Genomic DNA, 26675 nt, shown 5'->3' on the forward strand with positions numbered 1-26675 from the left:
GTATTATGCTTAGTGATTCAATCAAAATCAGGTTAATTCGGCAATTAATTTATTCTTTTCTCCTCTCAGATGAAAAAAAATATGAAGATGGTGCGTGTTTTTTTGTCTGTGAAGTCATCATACTGGACTGAAAATGTCAACCATGTTTCTCTCTCCACAGATACTACTGAGTCTCAAACATTTTCTGTATCTACCTCAGATTTTCAGTGTCTGCAGTATTTGGTTTTATTAAGGGGTGAAATTGTTCTGAGTCAGAACACCAAACGTGTTCATTAAGTTGACAGCCCACTCTGCAATAAGCCCACTTGAATTCAGAACTGAAACGTTTGTTCATAATGCTACAAGTCTTAGCTTGATTGGAGATGATTAGATAATTATTCTATCAATCATGTTTGGAGACTGCTGTAAGCAATGGATTTGACTTTACACAATTTATATTATGTAACTGCCTTCTACTCTTACACTTTGCTGGGAAAATCTTTGCTATACTCAGCAAACTGATTTTGCTGAAGTTTTGATATGAGTTTGAAGAAACCATCTGAGAGTGAATGAAAACCACAAGCCTAAACTCAAATCATACAGCAATGTCAATATCCAATGTGAAGAAAATCAGGAATGCTGTGAAAGGATTTGTCACATCCTATTTTGAGTTCATGCACACATCAAACTTTGCTCCTAGAATATTTTAAATATAATCAAACATTAAAATCAACTTGCCTTCTGTTTCTGGATCTGACTGGTTTACAACAGCAAAAAACAGCGGCCCTTCACCCTCCTTTTTGAGATAGCCAATCTGCAGGAAAATAAATTATGTATTGGGTCAAATATACAGTTAATTATTCAAAATAGAAGTAAAATCAGATCAAAAGTATCCATCGAATTCAGATTAAAATTGTTTGCTTAGCAGCTCTTGGGGATTTAGGGTACTTGAGTGCTTTAATTTACTCATTCTATGGATAGTTCAACCAATTTAGTGAACAACATCATCCATTCAAAACCATATTTGAATATGCTGCAATGATGTGTGCAGATAACTAGTATAATCAAGTATAGGTCTATGCCAGTGTTTTTGTTAAGTCACATCAACAATGTCCAACTAATAATTGTGTTACGTCCACTAATAGCAATCTCAAAAGTTACATTTTCCAGCAAATAAAGATTCAATGTAAATTGGGATAAATTCTTACACTAGTTAGTATGTTCGGAAGAAGAGGCCATAAAATTAAGTTCAATGAAAGAACAAAGGGACTAGATGTAGGTTTGCTCGTTGAGCTGGAAGGTTCGGTTTCAGACATTTCATCACCATATTAGGTAACATCAACAGTGAGCCTCCGGATGAAGCACCGGTGGTATGGCCCACTTTTTATTTATCTGTTTAGGTTTTCTTGGGTTGGTAATGTTATTTCCAGTGGTGATATCATTTCCTGTTTTTTTTCTCAGGTGGTGGTAAATGGGATCCAAATCAATGTGTTTGTTGATAGAGTTCTGGTTAGAATGCCTTGCTTCTAGGAATTCTCGCATGTGTCTCTGTTTGGCTTGTCCTAGGATGGATGTGGTGTCCCAGTCAAAGTGGCGTCCTTCCTCATCCGTATGTAAAGATACAAGTGGGAGTGGTTCATGTCTTTTTGTTCCTAGATGATGTTTATGTATCCTGGTGGCAAGTTTTCTGCCTGTTTGTCCAACGTAGGGTTTGTTACAGCTCTTGCAAGGTATTTTGTTAGTAACATTAGTTTTGCTTGTTGTCTGTATAGGGTCCTTCAAGTTCATTACCTGCCATTTTAGTGTGTTGGTAGGTTTGTGGACTACCATGATGCCAAGAGGTTGGAGTACTCTTCTCAAAACTCGCTAACAAAGAGACTGTCTAGAATTATTTTTATTCAGAGAGATTTGTTCAGTAGTGAAACAGATACGCCATTCAAAATATTTTTGTCCAAAAAACTAGATTTTTGTCTCCAGGGGATCTGGCTGCTAATCCTGGAACACAGTCAGAACAGGAATGACAAGGCCATTCTCATATTATCCCAAAGGTTCCAAAGAGCAAGAGTTGTACCCAGACACAATACTGGAGTCCACCGCAGCTCTTTAAAATGTACCTGCCTGCATCCCACCATACCAGTATGTTCTGGTTACAAAACTATCTGTTTACTGGTAGAACAGAATTTGGGATTCTTTCTTAAGAGGTCGGCAGATCGATGAAATTCTCAATTAGAGTTACAGTAGTGCAGGTCCATTACATGACCTGTATTCCCAAACTAATGCTAGCATACCCATTCAGTAAAGTTTTTACATAACCCTCTTGTGAATTCAATAATTCCTTCAATAAAAATTGGAATCTCTACTTATTTTCAATATATTCCAGTGACTAGATCATAGAAACAACAGAGTTTTTGCTGAGCAGCAATGACCCTCCAACATTGTTGCTTTATGAATTCTAGATCACTTATCTGGATAGTTTCATAACAGCAGAAAATATTCCATTCACTCCTCCAATCTAAAAGGTGGGCAATTGAAAAATCGAGGAAAATCTTAAATTTGACACACAGTCCCTAGGATGCTGGATTTCAGACCTTGGACCTGCACCTAATAATAGCAGAAGCAAAACTCATTGGAGCGTTTACAAGAGAAGTGATTAAAAAAAGAGAAACTTGAATAGTTATGGGGAAGAGGCAGGGGCATGAGACCAAGGATAGCTTTTCTTTAAAAAAAAGAGTTTTGAAACAAAATAGCTTCCTTTTGCCCTGTATAGTTCAATAATTTTCCAATATCAACTTGTTCAGAGTCCAAAAAAAGCACAACTGACAAAACAGGACTCATTTGCTACATACATCCAGTTTTTATTGTATTAGTGAATATTACTTACAGTACATTAAAATTGTTTACCCATTGGTCACACTGACATACCTTGCTATTGGCTGCGTTTCTGCTAATTCTGTCTCGAGCTTCATCTGCTGCATGTTCCACCAACGCTAGGACATGTTCTTCAGCTGTACTGTCTGTCGAGCTGCATGCATTCCCTTCTGGCTCATACAAGTAACTGAAGACAGAAGAAATTGTGTATGTAAAGCTGGATGATGGGACATGAGCACTGTGGTAAATTAGGAGCATCCATGTTATTCAACTCTAAGTATATTGTCTACTGTATTCTCCAATCTAGCTAATATAGCAGGACCAAGACAGTTCAACGTACTTGTTCACATTTTGAGATCCTGTAACAGAGTGCTTAGCCCAAAGGTGGTCAAGCGGAATTCCTGTCTATAAACAAGGAAGCTTATCTCTATCAACACAGAGAAAGAATTCTTAAACTGGCTTCAGTATGAACTGATCACAAATGGAACATGAATTAGCCCGGTACACTAGTCTTTATAAGCATCCAGTGTATGCACCTCAACTGAGAAAAAGACCAAAATTACCGATGACACTCATGGTCAATGTTGTACAAATATAGTGATCACTTGAAGAAAGGTGACCAACATCATACAATTACATCTTAGCAAGCAATGTTTCAGAAGAGATTGGATAAGAAAACTATATGTTCTCAGGGCCAGGTAACTAAAAAGCCACAGCAGCTAGAGATACTTCTAGACCATAAATCTTACATCATTACATTATTGGGTACACTACTCAATATTATATACTGAACTGTTAGATTATTAATAAATTGTCATCTGATACTACCATCAGATAAGGCAATCAGATAAGCTACTCAAACAAGGCTATTTCAATAGGATAACATGACAGTCATCTAAAGTTATTGCTGATAATTCAACCATTTCTAATCAAACGCATTTCACCTTTGTAGTTTTTTGAAGTGACAAACATTTTGGCATTAGGGAAGACAGTGGCAAAATATTAACATTAATATACCAGTAAGCCATAAGCCCAGGCTAATGCTCCAAGGAATAGGAGTTCAAAACCCATCATGTCAACTGGTGAAACCTCAATTTAATTGACTGAATTTATTATTAAATTTAAAGAATTCTGGAATTGAAAGTTAGTCTAAGTTATGGTAACCATGAAACCATAGTTATTTTTAGAAAAACCCATTCGCTTTACTAATGTCCTTTAGGAAAGGAAATCTGCCATTTTTACTTGGTCTAACCTACATGTAACTCCATACCAACAGCAATACGGTTGCTGTTCAAGGCAATCAGGGATGGATAACAAACTGGCCTTGCCAGTAATGCCCACATCTCGTGAATAAATAAAAATCAGCTAGAATATTGTATCAAAGTGTATATATTCTCTCCTCTTAAAATGCATCAACCCATTTACAAACACTCAAAAGCTGCTTCAGAAAAGGGTCAACAATTTCAAATTGAAATCAATTACCTTATGACTTCTTTAATTTGTTTCTTGGATTTCTTGGTTGTTGTTTCAACAGGTACTACAGTAACTTCTGCAACAGTTTCCTCTTGTGCTATATCTTCATCCCCTAATAGTGCTGCCTGCTGAGAAAAATCGATCTCCTGCATGAATGTCATGCTGCGCTTCAAAGCTAACAGACGTTCCTGTAAGCAAAGAACACAGAGGGCACGCTTTTTACTTCTCCCCAAGTGCTGGGGTGAACTGCATGCACATGCACAGCATTTAGTAGTAGCTGGTCATTGATGTGCATGGTGTTTAATGACTCATCTTTGCGAATGAGAGCAATTACAGGTGAGTGCTGTTGCGCCTCAGTGGCTTAGTGGAAAAAACCCACTAGTGGTGACATATGGATCACATACTATAGCATGCCTTGACAAAAGACTCTACAGCCATCAACACCATAACACAAGATCGTGAAGGTTATGGAGTAAATAAAACACATTCAGGGGAATGCTGAACACATTTTAAGAAACACTCCACAAAAACAAAAGAAAAACACTATGATATTATAAACCATGCAAACAGGATAAAAGCTTTAAATGTCAACTTACTTCAATTATGCATCATGAAAAAATGCATTTCAAGTAAACTTTGTTTACAGTCCGCTTTTATGTTATGCTTCTTAGTAATACAAACTATGGTGGAATAATTAAACGATGTACACATTAGTTTAGTCATGCTAGTGACGAGTCAACACAAATATCAGTCTTCTTTGACTATGTGCAAATGAAACGTGCAGCACAGTAAATCAACTTTATGTGGAGATGACTTCCAATATGGCGTGAACACCAGGATAGTTTACAATTGCCTTCCCCCTCCAGTTAGCATGTATGACAGCACCAATCACTTGATGCTTAAGCTAAATGAAGATTTAGTCAGATCAGTGATGGCCCCTTATTGGGCAAATAGCAGAATAAAAATCTGCATTCGTTGGTCTGTTCAATACAATACTGTGCTGACCCATCACTAGTCATATCAAACATGAGACACACAAGTCACAAAAATCATCTTACTTTACTCATCATCTTAAATCCTGTATGAAGTAGCTTCTTTGCTGCCTTGTAGTACACTGTTTCAGGCCGGTTGTAAGTCATTGCATTATCGCACATTAGTTTGAAGTCACCCTAGAAGTAAAGGAACGTGACCAAAGTTACTTTTTTCCACTATTTCTACATTAACATTTAATATATTCTATTTTATGCAGTTGGTAGAAGGTACATGTTAGCGTAAAATTCTTGAAAAAAGTGCACTAATCGAATTGGCTGTGTCTAGATTATAATATGATAAACAGACCAGTTAGTCTTTGCCATGCCAACTATTATGTTATCATTCTCCCCATCTCCTGTTACATCACTGATACTAAACAGGCAGCTTCTGGGTTGCAAACATGTTCCATTCTGGAGTCTGTTCACAAGTCAAAGCACAATTCAGGACAATGGAAAGCAACTATGCACAAGTATAGGAAATGTTTGTACGTCAGATCTTTAAATTTTAAAGGCATATATGGAATTGCATTCACAAATAGGGGCATTCATAAGTTTGTACATTTGCAAATGAAGGACCGCTTGTATAGCCAAATTTGATTTACAATCTTTTTAACATTTTAATTCTCTAAGGTCACTCTGCAGCTTCATATATGAACTTGATACAACATCACTATAATTATCAAATTATATTCAGACTGTCCTGAATCAATCTGGCTGCAAACTTGAAGGATTTCACCACTCTGGAAGGTATTCAACGTAAATGATTGAAGCACGCAGGGACAGGAGTAGGCCACGGACCATGGTGCATCATTCAATTAGACCAAGGCTACACTGTTAAATAACTCAATCAGCCCACCTTGGTTCCACAGCTCTCATTACATGTACCGATTGTTGTATTTGCAATCTCACTTTTCAAATTGTCAACTGACACTCAATGGAACTAGATACTTTATATTGACAATCACCCCTGAACTGAACAGTTGTAATTTTAAGGTTATTTCCTCTTGTTTTGCATAAAGTAAACCTTTCTTCAAAAACCCTATCAGAATCTTTAATCATTTTAAACACAGATAAATATGATTGCCCCCTTAAATTGAAATACAAGCTTGGTCTTCACAACCAATCCTCATAATTTAACCTTTTGAGTTCCAATTGCATCACCTCACATATGTAGCCATAAAGCAGCGAAAGAATGAAACTCCAAATTTTACACTGACTCTCAAATTCTGCAGCCAGGGAATGGTGCAACAATTCCTAATTATGTCCAAATTATGCATTAATGATGCAACTGACACATTTAAACATGCCACGCTATTCAGACTGCTAAAAGACATTAGGAAACAAATGCCCACCAATAAAATGCTATCAAGGCATATTCCACCTTTAACGAAACAGAACATGAACTACAGGAAAAGCTGCAGGGTTTGAAGTTTTCTGCTATGGATAGTTATGTTGTTTACTACAATTTTATTTTAAAAGAGGTGGTAAAATTATGTAGTCAGTTATAATGCTAACTCCTTCATATTCCACAAATATATCTGGCAAGTGTAATTTTCCTTCACAATGGGGAAAATAATTTGAATGAAATGGATCACATTTCACACAGTAGAAAAAAATGTCGCTCAGACCTCTTCAGCTCAACTCAACTGAATAAAACAAAATCCAAGGTAAAAAAAGTTTGTTGAAACTTAATGGCAGTTAATGACAGGACATCAAACAGATCGAGTAAAACAATTTTATTTACACCATGTAAAGTTTACTCTGAAAGGAGCAATCGCTACCTAAATGGAGTTACTTAGAAGAATTGAGAGGCCCCACATTTCAAGCAGAATATATGACCAATTAACTAAGGGAATGACTGGAACAGATGAACGAAGAAAGGAGTGTCTGGAGGAATAACTGGAACAGATGAAAGAATTGCATATAGTGGAGAAAGGGAATATGGGTGGGACCTTAATGCTGATTGGATAGCCTATTGTGTTTGAATCAGTCTATACAAAATAATATTCTTGCTGCTGATTGGTCATTATGATCAAGTGCTGTTGATAAATATCATTAGGGAAATAGGGTGAAGCATCCACTCTAGAATCATGGAAATCAAACCGTGTCAAGCACAGCAAATTGAAAAGTCAGCTATCAAACACATTCAGCTTAATAACCACTACAGCCAATAGTTCAACTCTCAAACTCACTCTTACATCACACACCGCATTTATATCAGCAAGGCCATGGAGAGCAACTAACACCATGACACCCCCAGGCCAATTGTCTTATCATTGACATATGCCACCTTCACACAAGAAAATCATTATAACCCATTCTTCACAACTTTGCACAGTTGACCAATCAGCAGCAAAACAGTTACCATATACTAATCTATTTTCTACTGACTGCACTTCTTAAGGAATCTTGTGCTATAATGGCAGTGTCCTTATCTGTGGACCAGGAATTGCAGGCTCAAATCTCACCTCAGCATACAATGGCAACAGAGGCATGTCAAAACACATCCAAAAAGGTTGATTAATAAAAAACAACCTATTAGAAACACCACAACCTGGCCAATAGAGGGTTAACACCCAAACCATATTCCCATCCTCCACTATATGCAATTCTTTCATCTGTTCCAGTTATTCCTCCAGACACTGTGAAGAGCATGCTACTTGAAATGTTGAGGCCTACCAGTTCTTCTAAGAAACTTTTTATAAAGAAATAATTACTCTTTTCAAACAGGTTTTCCACACTGAAAGAGCTATTCTCACTATGAAATTCTTCAGACAATTCTAAGAAGCGCTCATTGAGAAATTAAGAATGCACAAGTATGTTTGAAACAACTGCTACCTTTTGAATTGGTTATTTAGGTTTATTTCTTGTGTTAACCTTACCTTAAATTCTGTAATAGAGTTGTATTCATTTGCTAGGATTTTATCTTTCATTGTGCTGAAATCCATTGGATGTTTGATTATCATAGAATAACCAGGTGCAATGCTATCCGTAACAGGGAACGCAAAAAATCCATGAGGATCTTTCCTAAAACAAAACAATTTTTGATTATGATTTAAACAGAAATAATAAGTATACAAACACTCATTCCTCTTTCTCCCTTCCTCATCTCTCTAAACACTTGTGGATATTCCAATAAGTAAAATAGAAGATTTTAAAAAGAAACATGTATTGTGCACTCCTTACTTAATATAGTGGTATGTTACTCAACTAACAACACTATGGTCTTGTCAAATTTGCAGATCTCAGTGACGTTAGTGTTATGGGTGATGTTGTGTTTCAGCAGCCTGAGCTATGGTAAGCAAAGGAAGCCAACAAGGGTTCTCTCCCAAGAGAGAAAGATATCCTCAGGCTGCTAAGCATTACCAGCAAATTAAACAAGATGGCAGGATTTATTTGACAATATGTGAACAATTTTACCAGATTTTATGGTCTGTTTACAATGTTCAATGTTCAGTCAGAGAACACTTTCCCTTCCCATAATGTTATTAAAAACATTGAAGTAGAGGTGTGCAAAAAGAGTTTGTGGTTGAGGACAGGGTGAACATTAATTATAATTCTCTCCTCCAACATGCAATTCAATAACTTCTCATACTCATGATCTAGACTCACAGATGAAGAATGGTCATGTTTTTGAGCCAGAGCATATATAATGTCCTACAGATACTTATAACAGTACAGATGCAAGTTCGATTTACTAGCAAGTCATTGCCCTCAAAAGGTTAGTGTACACAGTAAAATACAAGATTTAAAGATTTAGCAAACTGTACTGCTGTGCAACACGCTGGGACGGAAGGTCATGCTCACTATGGTCACACAATATGTCAAATTTGAAAATAGGTAGAAAGCAAAGGTCAGAATTTACCCCACCAGGGAGAATGGGTGCAGGAAGATATCAAAACTCTGACACCTTGTAGTAGACTATGCACAATTCTGGATACAGCTTAGATAAATCAATCTATCCTCCCAATGTAGGAAGACAAATATAGTTAAATAGTTCAATAAAAAGACAAACTATTTAATTGTTGCTGACTTTGAATGAATATATTTTGAGACTGCATGTCATAGTATGGCTTTAAATCATACCTTTGTAACTGGCGCAAAAAATGCTCCAATAGCTGCTGCAGAGGTGTATTCTCACTTTCCACTTTTAACACAAACAAAGGTTTTATTAGTATTGAAAGATAATGGCATAATCTGTAATTGCTTACATGTATCATCTTACATTAAAAAGTAATGCAAAAGTAACATGCTTCATGATCTTTATTGTGAATGTCACTACACGAATGCAACTATCTAATATTGTGATGAAGGCTTAAAATTATTTTGGAACTTGGGCTCTAAAACCAAGGTACATGGGTTTTGGTTTTGCATTCAGTGAAGGTGATTTGCTTTTTTTTAAAAAAAGGCACAGAACATTTTTTAAGTATTGGATCAAACAGTTTTTCGAAGAAATCATGGGACTTAAGCTAAATAATAGGTAAGCTACCTTGTGAGATCATTGCTGAAGTGCTAACTTGATCTTTTACAACATGCAGAAAGAGGGCTATGGGTCCTGAAGCAGCTTCAGTTCACAAAATCCACATCATCAAATGCGATACACTATGGAATCCTCAAAACAATGAGCATCAGGAAACCATCATTATTTCAAGGAGAGAAGAGAATTACATTTTGTGAACGAGCAGAAAGTCAGTGAAAGGAAACATTTGTAACCTAATCAGTTGAGTAATAAATTAAAGAGTGAAAATAAGAATGATATTTCACTTGGGTTGGGTGTCTTTAAAGGGTACTGATGGGAAAATGGCTCAATATTTATTTTTTGCTGTTTAATGTTAAGATCTCTCCAAATTACTCTGCAGCTTTGCTTTTTTTTGCCCTTGTTTTATGTACTTTATTTAAAGTATATTGGTAACCATGCATGAATATTCACTATCCAACCACTGTAGTTATCAATTTGCGAAAGCAAAACATCTAGACAATAAAACCAGGTTTGACACTGAAACTTGTCCACTATTGTCATGAGTTGCGATGAGAATAACAAAACATTGTCAAAATATGTTAAATTATTTAGTAATGGTGGCAGGAAAACTATTCGGAAATTTGTGCAATTAAGCGACCTAGCATGTACAAGATTTAGTGATAGTTCACTAACAGGCTGGCAATAAGACTCAATGTGGACACCATGACTGAATGTAGACAATTATTTGTTCGGTTCATCTTGGATACTGGGGGAAGGAACAAACAATTTAGAGTCATAGCCATAGAGATGTACAGCATGGAAACAGACCCTTTGGTCCAACTCGTCCATGCCGACTAGATATCCCAACCCAATCTAGACCTGCCAGCACTCGACCCATATCCCTCCAAACCCTTCCTATTCATATACCCATACAAATGCATTTTAAATGTTGCAATTGTACCAGCCTCCACCACTTCCTCTGGCAGCTCATTCCATACACGCACCACCCTCTGTGTGCAACAGTTGCCCCTTAGGTCTTTTTTTATCTTTCCCCTCTCACCCTAAACCTATGCCCTCTAGTTCTGGATTCCCCGACCCCAGGGAAAAGACTTTGTCTATTTATCCTATCCATGCCCCTCATGATTTTGTAAACCTCTATAAGGTCACCCCTCAACCTCCGACACTCCAGGGAAAACAGCCCCAGCCTGTTCAGCCTCTCCTTATAGCTCAAATCCTCCAACTCTGGCAACATCTTTGTAAATCTTTTCTCAACCCTTTCAAGTTTCACAACATCTTTCCGATAGGAAGGAGACCAGAATTGCACGCAATATTCCAACAGCGGCCTAACCAATGTCCTGTACAGCTGCAACATGACCTCCCAACTCCTGTACTCAATATTCTGACCAATAAAAGAAAGCATACCAAACGCCTTCCTCACTATCCTATCTACCTGCGACTCCACTTTCAAGGAGCTATGAACGTACACTCCAAGGTCTCTTTGTTCAACAACACTCCCTAGGACCTTACCATTAAGTGTATAAGTCCTGTTAAGATTTGTTTTCCCAAAATGCAGCACCTCGCATTTATCTGAATTAAACTCCATCTGCCACTTCTCAGTGCTTTGGCCCATCTGGTCAAAATCTAGTTGTAATCCTGTTGTAATTTAAGCCTTCAAAAATGTTTTCCTACGTTACAAGAGTGGTTTCATTTTAAAAAAAAACTTAATTGACTATAAAGTGGTTTGGGACCTCCTGGGGTTGTGATTGGTGCAAATAAATGCAGATTCTTCTTTGTTAATGAATAATCTTTTTTTATAATCTCAGTAGGATCTTGTTTACTTTTCCTCCTTCATGAAGGCAGCTTCGTTTGCTGTACTATGCTCTCCAGAATCCATTAAAGCTTCTGGTCTTTGAATACAACCCTGGATAGTAACTGGTAAATAATTATTTGACCACTTATGTCATCAGAGCACACTGCCACACGTTATAGCCACAAAAATCTATTTACTGCACCAGCATCACTGGAGAATGATCAGGAGTGGGATTCTGGACACCTTAATTTCTCCTCTTTGGTTCAAATTAATTCTAAGAACTTCACAACTGATTCTACATGGGTCAGATCATTGATTGAAAACCTTGCCACTTGTGATTCATTGACTGAGTGATATAATTTCTACAAATGGTATTGCTATACGTTTTCTTTCAAAGTAGGTGTGGTATATACTTAGTAGTTTACTAGCAGTGACACAAGCTTCTTACTCCAAACTGTAGTCATGTTAAGCAATCACACAGAAAAATTAAGGAGGAAAGCAATAACATTTTTGAAGCACTATTAACTAAATTAGATATTCCCTGACTCATGTCTGTATTCTGCTATTTCACAACAATATTAAGATATCACCAAAAGTCCCAACTAAAGGCATTGGAAATGCAATACCGCTTAGTGAAAGTTTTAGTAAAACATTGCATCCCTGATCCCATGCTAATTTTGCATACATCACCCTGCCTCACTGTGAGAAGTAAATTTGCATGACCAAGCTCCAAAGAACACAACAGGAGTAGTAAAGGAGAATACAAACACCTAAAAAAGATACAGCTCAACACATAGCATTTTAGAAATGTTCATTTTTTAAATTACAATGAATGATACCAGGAATGGCCAGTAATTAGAATAATTCAAGTCCATTACCATTTATGTTCTCTCTTTTATACCTGACAATATATTACAGATGAAACTAAGTTATATAAAAAAAAACTGTGAATGCTACTGATAATTTTGAGACAAAACCAGAAATTGCTGAAGAAACTGAGCAGGTTGAACAGCATCTGTGGAGATAGAGCAGAAAGCAGAAGGGTCCAGTAATCCTTCTTCCGAATTGATGTCCACAGATGCTGCCAGATCTGCTGAGTTTTTTCAGCAATTTCTCTTTTCATTTTCAACTTCCAACATCTGCAGTCTATTTTTAAAAAACTTGTACCTTGTTCCTTTGTCCTGCACGATCGGACTGGTCGATCTGTTGGGGGTTCAACTTCAATCCTTTTTCCTGGATCAAACTCATCTGCATCAGCCTCACTGTCTAAATGTTCTTTTTCACGTTTTCGCTTCTTCTCTTCCTGTCACAAAAGATGATCAGTCAAATGATAGAATACATATTTGATTCCATTAAGGAATGTCATTGATATAGATGCCCTGTGGACGATGAGGTCTAACAAATCTACAGAAGAATATGATTAGTTTTTTGCCATCACAGAAACAATAAATGTGCAAAATGAGCCGATTTCAAGTCTTTTCATTCTTATTTACAAACATGCAAGATTAATAAATCTCAGAAAGCACATGCCAAAAGGTTCAGTTTATTTGAAAAGAATGTATAAGTAACAACTTTTCCTGACAAAGGATAGTGCATTGTATTTTCAATTTTATATCCATCAAGTAAATAGACAGATGATGAAGGTTGGCTGGTATTAACATGGCATGGTACTTAATAATTGCCTACAAGTATGCATGCTTGTATCACTGCAGCACAGCAAGCAGATTGGTACTCAGCTTTCAATCTTGTAATGCAACAAGTCTATGTAGATGTCAAAAATGTATTCAGCATTTTCAGTTTTTTATATTAAGTGAGTTGTATTTTGCTCAGAATGGCGCAAATGTATCATAAGTATATTTATGTTCAGGATACTTAACAACCAGTTATATATGACATGTAAAGGGCTCGTTCAAATAGTTAATACTTTTTCTTATGTGATAATGGTGCAACTACCCAAGACAACTGATGTGACTCGCAAATTGTACTGAAATCAGTCAACAGGAGAACTTATGGAAACCTGAACAATTTCTAAAGTCAGAAAATATTCATATATAAAGTGCACAACCATTGGTCTTAATGTCTTGACCAGCCAAACTGCAAGTGAAAGGCCTCTGCATTTATGAAGTGTTCAAGCTTTCAGCTCAAGATACTGTTTTGAGCTACCACAACACATATCTGAGTCTTCAAGACATAATACTGGTGAACAAAAGTTACTGGTCTTGAACCTGTAACTAAGTGAGATTGAGTATTTGTTTCGTATTTAACATATCTCATTTCTTCAGGAAAGGTATGCAGCCACACAAGATCCTATGGCAGTGGAAAATTATATATTACACAAAAAATCCAGAAAATATTCCTACATTCAAGTTTTGCACACATAGCTTTATAACACCATTTTCCACAGTATAGTCCTGGGTTAATCTGGATGTTACACTCCTTCACGCCTCCATTATCTAGGTGACAGATGTAATGAGCAAAGGTAGAATGCAAGAATTAAAGTGACAAATGTGATCTCCACTTTTACAACGTGGCCTCTAAAAATGGGCATTTGTAAAATATTTTAAAACACTGTCTCAGAACTTTAAAGTCTCAAATCAATATTCATTACTGCAATCTCTGCTAATAGATCTTCACAGATCTTATGGATACTTTAGCATTCCATCAGGAGCCACAATAGGAAATATCCAAAAACAGGTTCTCTCTAGTTTCCTCAGTCTCAAGCACCCTCTCAGGTCAAGGCTGAAACACTAACCTGGAACTTCTGTGATTATTGAAGTGTAGGAAGTGCAACACAACTCAAATATCAGTGAATGTCAAAACATTACCTACCTGGGACTCAGACATACTTTACTCTCTCAAATGTGGACAAGTAAGAGAACATAATATTAAACCAGCAATCAGATAGAAAACTTCTACTGATAATACAACACAGGGATGACAAGTCAGGGATGATAAATCAGCCTCTCTAATACTGGATTTGCAACATAGTGAAATTAAAATATTTAATGACCCCAAAATTTCCCAATTGTTCCTAACCAGACTTATGAAGGCAGATCTCGAACACCAAGTTCAACAAAAATGAGGAATTTATGGTTAATGCGGTAACTTTAGCAGAGCAAAGCTAAACAACAAGGTAACCTAATTATGACGATAAGAAATAAGAACCAGACTAGGCCATTCAGCTCCTCAGACATGCTCTGTCATTCAATAGGATCATGGCTATTCCGACATAACTCGCATCCACTTTCCTGCCTTTCCCCCGTGGCCCTTAATTACCCTACTGATGTAAAATCTATCTGTCTCAGTCTTAAATTTACACAAGGACTCTCAACCCTCAGATGAAATACTCAACTCACTCTTAAATTGGCATTGCTTTATTCTGAGACTGTGCCCTCTGGTGCTAGACTCTCCATTGAGTTGTAACATCCTCTCAGCATTTACCCTGTCAGACCCCTCAAGAATTCTATATGTTTCAATATGATCAGCTCTCAGCCTTCTAAACTTCAGTGAGCAGAATCCCAACCTGTTTTAGTCTTTGCTTATAAATCAATCTCTCCATATCAGGGATCATCCTTATGAACCTTCTCTGAACCACCTCCAATGAAACAATATCTTTCCTTAAATAAGGGGTCCAAAACTGCTCACAGTACTCCAGATGTGGTTTTTCCAGCATCTCATACAGTTGCAATAAATTTCCCCTGGTTTATATTCCAACCCCCTTGAAATAAGGACCAACTTTCCATTAGCTTTCCTGATTACCTGCTGCACCTATGTGCTAGCCTTCTGTGTTTCATGTACAAATAGCCCAAGTCCCATTGTGCTGTAGCTTTCTGCACTTTTTCTCTTTCTCCATTCCAAACTCAGCAACTTTGCATTTTCCCAAATTGTAGTTGTTTGCCAATTTTTTGCCCACTTAACCTATCAATATCTGAACTGCTTGTATCCCTCTCACAACCTGTCTTTTCACCTATTTTTCTGTAAACCTGGCTACAGCACATTCACTTCATTCCTCCAAGTCATTAGTATGCATTGTAAACGGTTGTGGTCTCAGCACTGATTTCTTTGGAATCCCACTGGCCACAGTTCGCCAAACTGAAACAGAATTCCTTATTCCCTCCCACTGTTTCTTGTCCATTAGCCAATTCTCTATACATGCCAAAATACGACCTCAAATGCCATATGCTCTTATGATTTAACCTTTTGTGAGTTATCTTGTTGAACACCTTCTGGAAGTCCAAATACAACACATCTACCAGTTCTGGATGTAGGTTTGCTCGCTGAGCCGGAAGGTTCATTTCCAGACGTTTTGTCACCTTACCAGGTAACATCTTCAGTTGGCCTCAGGCGAAGCACTGCTGATAAGTCCTACTTTCTATTTAGATTTCTTTGTGTTGGTGATGTCATTTTCTCTGGTGATGTCATTTCCTGTGGCAAAGTCACATCTACCAGTTTCCCTCTACCCATTCTGGTTGAGAATTCCTTGAAAAACTAATAAATTAGTCAGACACAATTTCTCTTTCATGAAACCAGGCTAAGTCTGCATGATTAGGATAGGATTTTCCTAATGTTCTGCTATTAGTTCCTTAATAATTGAGTCCAATTATTTTTCAACAATAGATATTAGGCTGATCAGCCTATAGTTTTGCACTTTTCCCCTTCCTCCCTTTTTGAATAGGAGTGCCACATTACCAATTTTCTAATCTTCTGATATTTCTGCAGAATCCATAGGGCTTTCGAAAACTACAACCAATGCTTTAACTACAACTACTACTTTTAGGATCCTCGGTTACAAGCTAACAGGGCCAGGGGATTTATCGGCCATTAGCCCCATTAGTTTGTCTAAAACTACTTCTTTAGGGATAGTGATGGTACCTAGTTCCTCCCCCGTATTCGTTATTTCTAAGTGTCTTCCACTGTAAAGACTGGTGCTAAATATCTGTTTAACTCCTCTGCCATTTCGTTGTTTTTCAAAACATCTCCCTAGATTCCGTTTCTAAGGGATCTATATTCATTTTGACCATTCGCATCCCTTTTTATAGGTTTACAGAACTCTTAATGTCAGCTTTTATGATCCTTCCTAGTTTTTCCTGGTAGTTTATTTTCTCCCTTTTTAAAAAAAAAGTCTTCCATAGCTGGATTCAGAATTTATTCCAGTTTTACAGACTTTGATCTCCTTACAGGCTTACTTATTCACTTAATACCTTAACATCCTTGGTTAGCCACGGCCAGTTTATTCCTCTCTTAGAATCCTTCCTCTTTACCGGGCTGTATTTTTACTGAGAGTCATCAGTTATATTGTTAAATGTCTCCTAGTGCTTACTTACTCTAATTCCTGCTAATCTATCTACCCTGTCCTAGAGTTTAGTTAACTCTATCCTAATTTCATTGTAATTCCTTTTATTTAAGTTAAACACGGTTATTTCCGACCCACATTTTGAACTAAGTTTAAATTCTATCATATTTGATCATTATTTCCGAGGGAATCTTTTATTCTGAGGTAATTTATTAAACCAGCCTCATTACCCATTACCAGATCCACGATAACCTCCTCCTTGATTGGTCCATGGTATACTGTTCGAGGAAACTATCCCTAATACACTATGAATTTTTGAAGTAGCTACTCTTTCCCATTTGATTAACCCAATCAACATGAAGATTAAAGGCACCAATTATTATTACTCTATTCTATTTAGAAGTTCTTATTTGTTAATTTATAGTCTTTACTACAGAGTAGCTACCCTTTGGAGATTTGTACTCGTACCAGACTTATTTCCCTTCCTGTGTTTTACCTTCGCCCCATCACTAACTTGCAATCCTACCTTCTCCTTTACCTTTGATTTTATAATTTTCCATGTAGACAAGTCTCCTATACTTAGTTAAAAGCCCAATCTACAGCCCTCGTTATGCAATTCACCAAGACTCTGGTCCCAGCGTGATTCAGGTGGAGCCCTACCCTCCTTCCCCTATAATACCAATGTCTCATGAATTTGAACTTGTTCCCTCATACCAATCTTTAAGCCACGTTGGCCTTTTAATTTTGTTTAGCTTGTACCAATTAGCTTATGGCTCAGGTAATAATGCAGAAATTGTTACCTTTTGAGTTCTGCTTTATCATTTAGTGCATAGCTGCTCGTATTCCCTCAGCAGAACCTCCTTCCTTTTTCTAACTATATTATTGGTACATACCATAGCAGCATGATGTTTCCCCTCCCACTCCAAGTTCCTCTAGAGCCCAAATGAGATATGTGTTGCTGGAACAGCGCAGCAGGTCAGGCAGCATCCAGGGATGCTGCCTGACCTCATCACCTCAGGGGATCTCCCATCCACCGCCTCCAACCTCATAGTCCCACAACCCCGCACCGCCCGCTTCTACCTCCTGCCCAAAATCCACAAACCTGACTGCCCCGGCCGACCCATTGTCTCAGCCTGCTCCTGCCCCACCGAACTCATCTCTGCATACCTCGACACGGTCCTGTCCCCCTTAGTCCAAGAACTCCCCACCTACGTTCGGGACACCACCCATGCCCTCCACCTCCTCCATGATTTTCGCTGCCCTGGTCCCCAACGCCTTATCTTCACCATGGACATCCAGTCCCTGTACACCTCCATCCCCCATCACGAAGGACTCAAAGCCCTCCGCTTCTTCCTTTCCCGCCGTACCGACCAGTACCCTTCTACTGACACCCTCCTTCGACTGACTGAACTGGTCCTCACCCTGAACAACTTCTCTTTCCAATCCTCCCACTTCCTCCAAATGAAAGGAGTAGCCATGGGCACCCGTATGGGCCCCAGCTATGCCTGTCTCTTCGTAGGATATGTGGAACAGTCCATCTTCCGCGACTACACTGGCCCCACCCCCCACCTTTTCCCTCGCTACATCGATGACTGTATCGGCGCCGCCTCGTGCTCCCACGAGGAGGTTGAACAGTTCATCCACTTCACCAACACCTTCCACCCCGACCTCAAATTCACCTGGACAGTCTCAGATTCCTCCCTCCCCTTCCTCGACCTTTCTATTTCTATCTCAGACGACCGAATCAACACGGACATCTACTACAAACCGACCGACTCCCACGGCTACCTGGACTACACCTCCTCCTACCCTGCCCCCTGTAAAAACGCCATCCCATTCTCCCAATTCCTTCGTCTCCGCCGCATCTGCTCCCAGGAGGACCAGTTCCAAAAATGTACAACCCAGATGGCCTCCTTCTTCAAGGACCGCAATTTCCCCCCCCGACGTGGTCGACGATGCCCTCCACCGCATCTCTTCCACTTCCCGCTCCTCCGCCCTTGAGCCCCGCCCCTCCAACCGCCACCAGGACAGAACCCCACTGGTCCTCACCTACCACCCCACCAATCTCCATGTACAGCGTATCATCCGCCGTCATTTCCGCCACCTCCAAACGGACCCCACCACCAAAGATATATTTCCCTCCCCTCCCCTATCAGTGTTCCGTAAAGACCACTCCCTCCGTGACTCCCTAGTCAGATCCACACCCCCCACCAACCCAACCTCCACTCCCGGCACCTTCCCCTGCAACCGCAGGAGGTGCAAGACTTGCGTCCACACCTCCCCCCTCACCTCCCTCCAAGGGCCCAAAGGAAACTTCCATATCCGCCACAAATTCACCTGCACCTCCACACACATCATCTATTGCAACCGCTGCACCCGATGTGGCCTCCTCTATATTGGGAAGACAGGCTGCCTACTTGCGGAGCGTTTCAGAGAACACCTCTGGGACACCCGGACCAACCAACCCAACCACCCTGTGGCTCAACACTTCAACTCCCCCTCCCACTCCACCAAGGATATGCAGGTCTTTGGACTCCTCCATCGCCAGACCACAACAACACGACGGTTGGAGGAGGAGCGCCTCATCTTCCGCCTAGGAACCCTCCAACCACAGGGGATGAACTCGGATTTCACCAGTTTCCTCATTTCCCCTCCCCCCACCTTGTCTCAGTCAAATCCATCTAACTCAGCACCGCCTTCCTAACCTGCAATCTTCTTCCTGACCTCTCCGCCCCCACCCCAGTCTGACCTATCACCCTCACCTTGACCTCTTTCCACCTATTGCATTTCCAACATCCCTCCCCCAAGTCCCTCCTCCCTACCTTTTATCTTAGCCTGCTGGACACACTTTCCTCATTCCTGAAGAAGGGCTTATGCCCGAAACATCGATTCTCCTGTTCCCTGGATGCTGCCTGACCTGCTGCGCTCTTCCAGCAACACATTTTCAGCTCTGATCTCCAGCATCTGCACACCTCACTTTCTCCCCAAATGAGATATCCTGAACCCGGACATCAATCAGGCAACACAGCCTTCAAGACTCTCAATCCTAGACATACCCCTGATTATATTATCCCTGATTACAAATATATTTCTCTTTTCTTCCCACTCTTGAATGGTTTATTAAATCATGGTGCTATAATCAGTTTGCTCGGCCTCCCTAAAGCCCATGCTCCCATCCACAAAGGGAGCAAGAATCTCAAACGTGCTAGCCACGTCAAGGGCTTAGGCTTCATGCACTAGCTCCTGGATCCTTCTATCTACCACACTCATAGTCACACCCTATCTCTGACCACTGATCAAATCTGAGGTAGTTAATCTGAGGTGTGTGACTGCCGAGCGTGTCACAGGTTGCAGGTAACTCTCCCTCTCTCTGATGTGTTGTAGTGTTGAAAGCTCAGACTCCAGCTTATCAACTCTTAGCCTAAATTCCTCAAGCAACCAACACCTATGGATGTGGATACTATGAACCACAATGGAGTCTACCAGCTCCCACATGCAGATACAACACATCACCTGGCTTTGTATCTCTATTTTATTTATTTAATTCTTAATTTTTTTTTTGAAAAAATTGAAATGTCTTTTGGTTTATAATCTGTTAATATTTCTCCTATTTACCTTCCAACAGGAAAGTAACTTACAATATATATAGTGAAATTAGCAGCTATTACCAACCTATGAACTTACAGTTTTCCTGTGATGTCACTCTGCTTTGTGTTGGACACCCTGGGCTTCAATTTATCAAAAATACATTACAAATTATGAAATTTAAAAAAACAAGCAAAAATTAACTCTTTCCCTGCATGGAATTTCCATGCTGCTCCAAAATATATGTTCACTTCGACTGTGCCTGACTCCAGACATGATCTCTTCTTCTTGATATAGGTCTATGATTTCAACCCAATCTTCTCTGATCATAACCCTGGCTCTCACACACAGACAAAGAGTTCAGGGAAAAGTCAAAAGAAAGTAAAAGAATTGTAACTTGGCAGTTTGATAACAGTTACAATGATGAGTACCAGGTCTTTATTGAATCCTTGAATGATGTGAGGTCTTATATGCACATGGATTGTATGTTGCCTAAATTCCAAAGTCAGTACAGCGCAGTAAAGGCACTTTGGCCAACAATGTTCTGCTGAGCATTTATCTTAATCTAAGATCAACCTAACCCACACACCCCTCAATTTACTACTGTCCAAGTGTTTGTCCAGCAGTGATTTAATTGTCCCTAATGTCTCTGACTCCACTACTGCCACTGGCAGTACCTTCCAAGCATCTGTCACTCACTGCGCAAAGAACCTACCTCTGACAACTCCCCTATAACTTTCTCCAATCACCTTAAAAAATTATGTCCCCTCGTAACAGCCATTTCTGCCCTGGGGAAAGTCTCTGGCTATCTACTCTATCCATGATTTGGAAATGCTTCCAAATAAACCTGTTGGACTATAACCTGATGTTGTGTGATTTTTAACTTTGTACTCTATCTATGTCTTTCATTATCTCTATCAAGTCACCTCTCTTCCTTCTTCTCTCCAGTGTGAAAAGCCCTAGCTCACAATGTAAACAGCTTCTAGCAAGCTCCAACAAATAATCACTTATTGGTTATAAACTGGTATTCTTTTCTCAGAACATTTAATAATTGTTTAACAGAATATAAAACTAGACAAAGTAAAACTCAAACACAGTTTCCCAGTCTAGCAGCTTTTGTACACACAGATTTTTGCCCAAAAAACCCAATCAAAATCTGTTCAATCAATGGTTTCTCTTTTTTTTCACATTATTGGTGGTTGGCTGGCCAGCAACATCCTCACCTGCATTGACCAGTGCAACAGTTCTAGAGCATAACACATCCTGATGCTGAAACATCTGGAATGTTCTGAGAACAGTAATTAACTTGCAATTACCTTTCCAGGCCAGTTCTCAAAAATTACCACAAGTTTGTTTGCTCTCTCTTCCTTTCTAAAACAAGCCGCTGCTCAAAATTTAAATTCTAACTTTAGCTCAGAGTTCCAAATGAAAATTGAGAACCAGATAAAAAAGAGATAGTCTCAATAGCAAGCAATGTCTGTCACAAACACAAAAATATCTAATCTCAATTTTAAAGTTCACTATCACTAACCAGCAGTAAAATGAAAGTTTATTTTAGCAGTGATGTTTTTGTGTCATTGCCTATGCACTAGTGATTCCAGACATGCAGTGCTTCCAAACCCTCCTCACCCAGCACACAGCCACCTTAGCCTTCACACTCCTCAACCTCAACACTTGCTATAATTCAAGCCCCGCCAACTACATTATAGACTAACCACTAACACCAACATCTTCCACCTCTTATTTCATTATTCAAAAGCCTACTCTCAGTTAATGTTCTGAAGCACCAGACTCCAATTCCAGTAAAGATTTCTATATACTGCTTGCATTGTGTGGTGCTAATGCCTCACTTTCATTCAGACTACATACACTTTCTAATATATCCAACACATATTTTCCCTGCTAGATCTCAGAAGCCACTTTCAATTAAGGTCATACTTTAGACTTGCAGTATTACAAGCCACAGATTCTTATACAATTCAAACACAAGGGATCCCAGATCTTTCCAGTTCTCGAGATCAGTTTGCTCCTGTGTAATTTGAACTGAGGAGGCCATCATGGAGAGGGTTAGGAGCTGAAAAACAGAAAAGGTTTTATTTTGGGGAAAGTGAAATTGAAGGGAAATGGACTGCTAAATGGACTATCAGATATTAAATTGCAGTACAGGCTGAGACAGTGATGTACCAATTCTATAGGGCTTGAGCATCAGGTGTTATCAGAGAAAGTCACCAATTTAATTACTTAAGTTTAATACATTCAAAACTTGAAAAGGAGGTGGAGGTACCCAAACACATTAGCAAAACAGCGCAATTTTGCTGTGAGGGTAATTTGAATTTCGACCAAATGTTTTATGTTGGTATTTAATTCTCTGCTTATTACAATTTTCATATCAAATTAACACCTGGCGATTAAATGATTTTATCTTGAATTAGCCTACCTCCAACAGGACAGAATCTAACTACCACCCCTGACATTCAACAACATTACCATCACTGAATGCCCCACTATCAACATCCTGACTAGAAACAGAACTGGACTAGCTATATCAGAGCTACATGAGCAGGTTTGAAGCTAGAAATTCTGTAGCGAGTAACTCAGCTCCTGATCCCTCAAAATTGTTTAACACCAATAATGCACACATCACAAATATAATGAAATGTTCCCCACATGCCTAGATATGTGCAGCTCCAACAACACAAGATGATCCATATCACCGAGGACAATGCAGTCTACTTGACTAGTACAGCCACAAACAGTCATTCCCAGTGTAAAGCTCACCATACATTGCTGCTGTTTTCTACAAGGTGCACTGACCACTACCATCAAGAAGGACAAGGGCAGAAAATTAACAGGAATGTCACTACCTGCAAGCTCCCCTCCAAGCCACATAACATCCTGTCTTAGAACTATATTATCATTTTTTCAGTGTCACTGGGTCAAAATCCTGGTACTCCCTCTCGAATGGCATTGTGGGTCTACCTACACAAAATGGAGTTCAGCGGTTTAGGAAGACAGTTCGTCACCACCTTCTCAAGGGGCAATTAGAGATGGGCAATAAATGCTGGCCCACCAGCGACAACCACATCCCATGAATGATATTATTTTTAATTCTGAAGTTTTTCCCACTGCAGGTATCTCTCTTCCTGGCTTACACTCCCAATTGGTAGTGCTCTGGTACATATCCAGACTCAAATATTCTTTTTATTCATTATCTTACACTCAAAAGATTAAAGATTTGCCTCCTCCCCAATATGCTATTCCAGTTTTCACCATAAAAATGTGATTATTTTAAAATTATCTCAAAGCACAACGTAAAGTAACGGACTCCACTTTATCGGACGGTGTTTGAGACTTTATACAGGATATAAGGCATCCTGAGAGCATCACCTGGAATGAGCAAATACAATTATAAACAATAGTTGAAGATGTTTTGAGAATGAAGATTGCAGGGCAATACAATAGAACTGCTGAAAATTATTAAAGAATTGGACTGCCGAGATAGAAGCAAATTGCTTCCACTTGCTGGGAGATTAAGGATAAGAAGCCAAAGATTGAAAATCAAATCAACAGAACGGAGGACAAAAGAAATATCTTTGCAGAGAGAGTTGAGGGATTGTAGATTCATATCCAAAGCTACTGACACTGAGATATAAAGTCTGAAACATCAATACTCAAAATTAGGCACAGAATATGAATAAAGGATAGACGGTAAATTTTTGGCCCAACAGCTTGTTTCTTATTGTGACATCTATATGTTTACAAGAGCAGGTGGCTTTCAGCACTACTTAAAGAAATATACAAACATCTTTAAATGTACCAAAGTAGAGGATGGACGCATGCACACACACTTTCATCCGTTGCTAATCTTGCTAAAATGTACTCACATCACAGGAAGAATAAATTAATTATGTGCTTATTATGCAAACTGTCAGTGCGCATTGCTTTCTCTGTCTGTTTAACAGCCCCCTTTCAGAAAGAGTAACAAAACTAAAAGACAGTCTACACCTCAAAATTACTGAATCTAAAATAATCAATAGTTTAAATGCAAGCAAATTAAAACAACCAAGTGTGGAATTGTTGCTGAAATGTTTTGCTTGATCGGTTCAACAGAACTTATTTATGTGCAAAACCGTAAATTGGATTTTATTTGCAAAATTAAAACGACAATACAAAAGTACTGCTTGTAAATAATAAAACGCACAAAAGACAAATTACCAAATTCTGACATAAGCTTATAAAGATTAATAATCATTAGACCCATTAAAATCAGGTTACTTTCAATTTCAGTAAAATGGGATAGATACACAGTTTTGTAAAAGCTGCAGCATAATTGTTGTATATTTAAATGCAATTAATACTTTTACAACTTCATGTCCTTTTGAGGTCTTCCTTAATCAGTTCCAAATTGGCAGCTACTAGCTCTCAAATTGACTTCACTGAAATTCTTATTTTCCTCAAGCACAATTTCTTTACATTAGAAACTCCAAAATATCAGACCTCTCCTCAAAAACAGCTTGCCCTTATGTTCCTGTTACAACCCCATCCTGGCTCAAATATTTAATCAATTTTCCCACTTCTATTAATTATGCTAATATAGCCTTGCTTCCCAATCTTCATGTGTCATCTTGTGTAAAACTCACCAGATTCTTGATCTGAATAAATTCTTTCTCACCTGTCACCTCATCTGACCTAGAGTAGCTCACCCTCAATCCACCAAATTGAACATTTCATCCTCGTCACGACCCCCCACTCAACTTTTCAAACAGGCTTTCCCAATACTAGCAATCCTGTCGTGGGTTTAATCAGTTTTCGAGCCTTTCCAGCATCCTCTGTACCCTTGCCTCAACATTGATTGCAAAACCTTCAGTCACCTTGCCACAACATTGTGGAGCTTCCCTACTAAATGCCTCCAGCCCACACTGTCTCACGTGTTAAAACCATCTCAAAACAAATTACACCTGAATCATTCATCTACTTCTACTGAAAAGTATTGAGTCTCTTAGATTAAAGACATAAATACAAACTATATCTGACCAAACCTGATGTCAACTTACTTTCCTTCTCCTACGTTCTTCATCTGAAATGTGTTTATCTTTTTCTGACTTCTTTTTCTTCTTTTTTTTCTTGTCTTTGTGCCGTTCTCGCTCATGATCAGACCGGTCATCATAATAGCTGGAATCGTGGCCTGAACCAGAGAGCTCAGTAACTTCACTTCCTCCCACCTTCAGTACCAGCTTAAGTGGCTTTTCAGGAGGTTTATCAACAAAGCCTGTAATGAAATAGGAAACACATCTCACATACATGGATAAGAAAAGGTCTGCAACATTTATGCAAGAATTTGCTCTAAATTAGGCCTGTCAGTAAAACAGAGATTATCATTAATAATCAAAGATTAACTGCAGTTCAAAAATCCATTATTATGAACTTTGTAGAAGTTGTTTCACATCCTTCCCTCCTTTCCTATGTAGACTGCCCCTCTTTGTGACAGGATTGGGTCTTCCACTAGAAGGAGTAACAATCATTAATTACGTTTGCACATTAATTATATTGTCTCGCATGCAAATATATCTATCAGTTCACACACAAAAGCATCCCACCAACAGCAATGAGACAAATAATTAGCTGATCCATTCTTGTTGGTATTGATAATCTTGGGCTTAGAGACTAGAATTGCAGCCCTTCTCTTCCTTGAAAAGTTCCACAGACATTTTTTCATCTGAAAGATATGAAGACACACAAACTACAAAAACAAACTATAAAATTCTAACAGGACTAGACATGGTAAATGCAGGAAGAAGTTCCTGGTAACTGGGGTTCCAGGTCACAGTCTAAAGGTACAGGTTAGATCACTTAGGAGACGAGGAGAAATTTCGGTGGTGAGCCTGTAGAATTCTTTCCCTCAGGAAGTGATTGAGGCCAAAACATTGAATATTTTCAAGAAGGAGTTAGATAAAGCTATCAGGGCTAAAAGGATCAAAGGGAGAAACATGAACAGGGTACTGACTTGGACAATCAGTCATGATCATTTTGAATTCCAGAGCAAGTCTGAAAGGCTGAATGGCCTACCCCTGCTCCTATATCTCATAGGTAGACACTGATTTGCTAAATTCTGGATTAGTGGTGCTGGAAGAGCACAGCAGTTCAGGCAGCATCCAAGGAGCTTCGAAATCGACGTTT

General features: G+C 38.9%; 1 protein-coding gene across 5 annotated transcripts in view; it reads right to left on the reverse strand.

The window, feature by feature from the left end:
- The window catches only part of brd9 (bromodomain containing 9), a 78503-nt gene that overhangs the window by 49315 nt on the left and 2513 nt on the right, over positions 1–26675 (reverse strand). For 3 of the 5 annotated variants that reach the window (XM_043719332.2, XM_043719331.2, XM_043719330.2), the window contains exons 2-9: positions 25553–25767; positions 12788–12923; positions 9438–9498; positions 8234–8378; positions 5379–5489; positions 4330–4508; positions 2902–3034; positions 718–793 (exon numbers count right to left, since the gene is read on the reverse strand). In XM_043719332.2, coding sequence (XP_043575267.1) covers positions 718–793; positions 2902–3034; positions 4330–4508; positions 5379–5489; positions 8234–8378; positions 9438–9498; positions 12788–12923; positions 25553–25767 — 1056 coding nt within the window. The remainder of the gene's footprint in view (positions 1–717; positions 794–2901; positions 3035–4329; positions 4509–5378; positions 5490–8233; positions 8379–9437; positions 9499–12787; positions 12924–25552; positions 25768–26675) is intronic. The other 2 variants (XM_043719329.2, XM_043719328.2) reach the window with 2 other exon arrangements.

The sequence above is a fragment of the Chiloscyllium plagiosum genome, unplaced genomic scaffold (genome assembly GCF_037043375.1).
Source record: "Chiloscyllium plagiosum isolate Xiang-an unplaced genomic scaffold, Cpla_swu_hap1 HiC_scaffold_34, whole genome shotgun sequence".
Taxonomy (NCBI): domain Eukaryota; kingdom Metazoa; phylum Chordata; class Chondrichthyes; order Orectolobiformes; family Hemiscylliidae; genus Chiloscyllium; species Chiloscyllium plagiosum.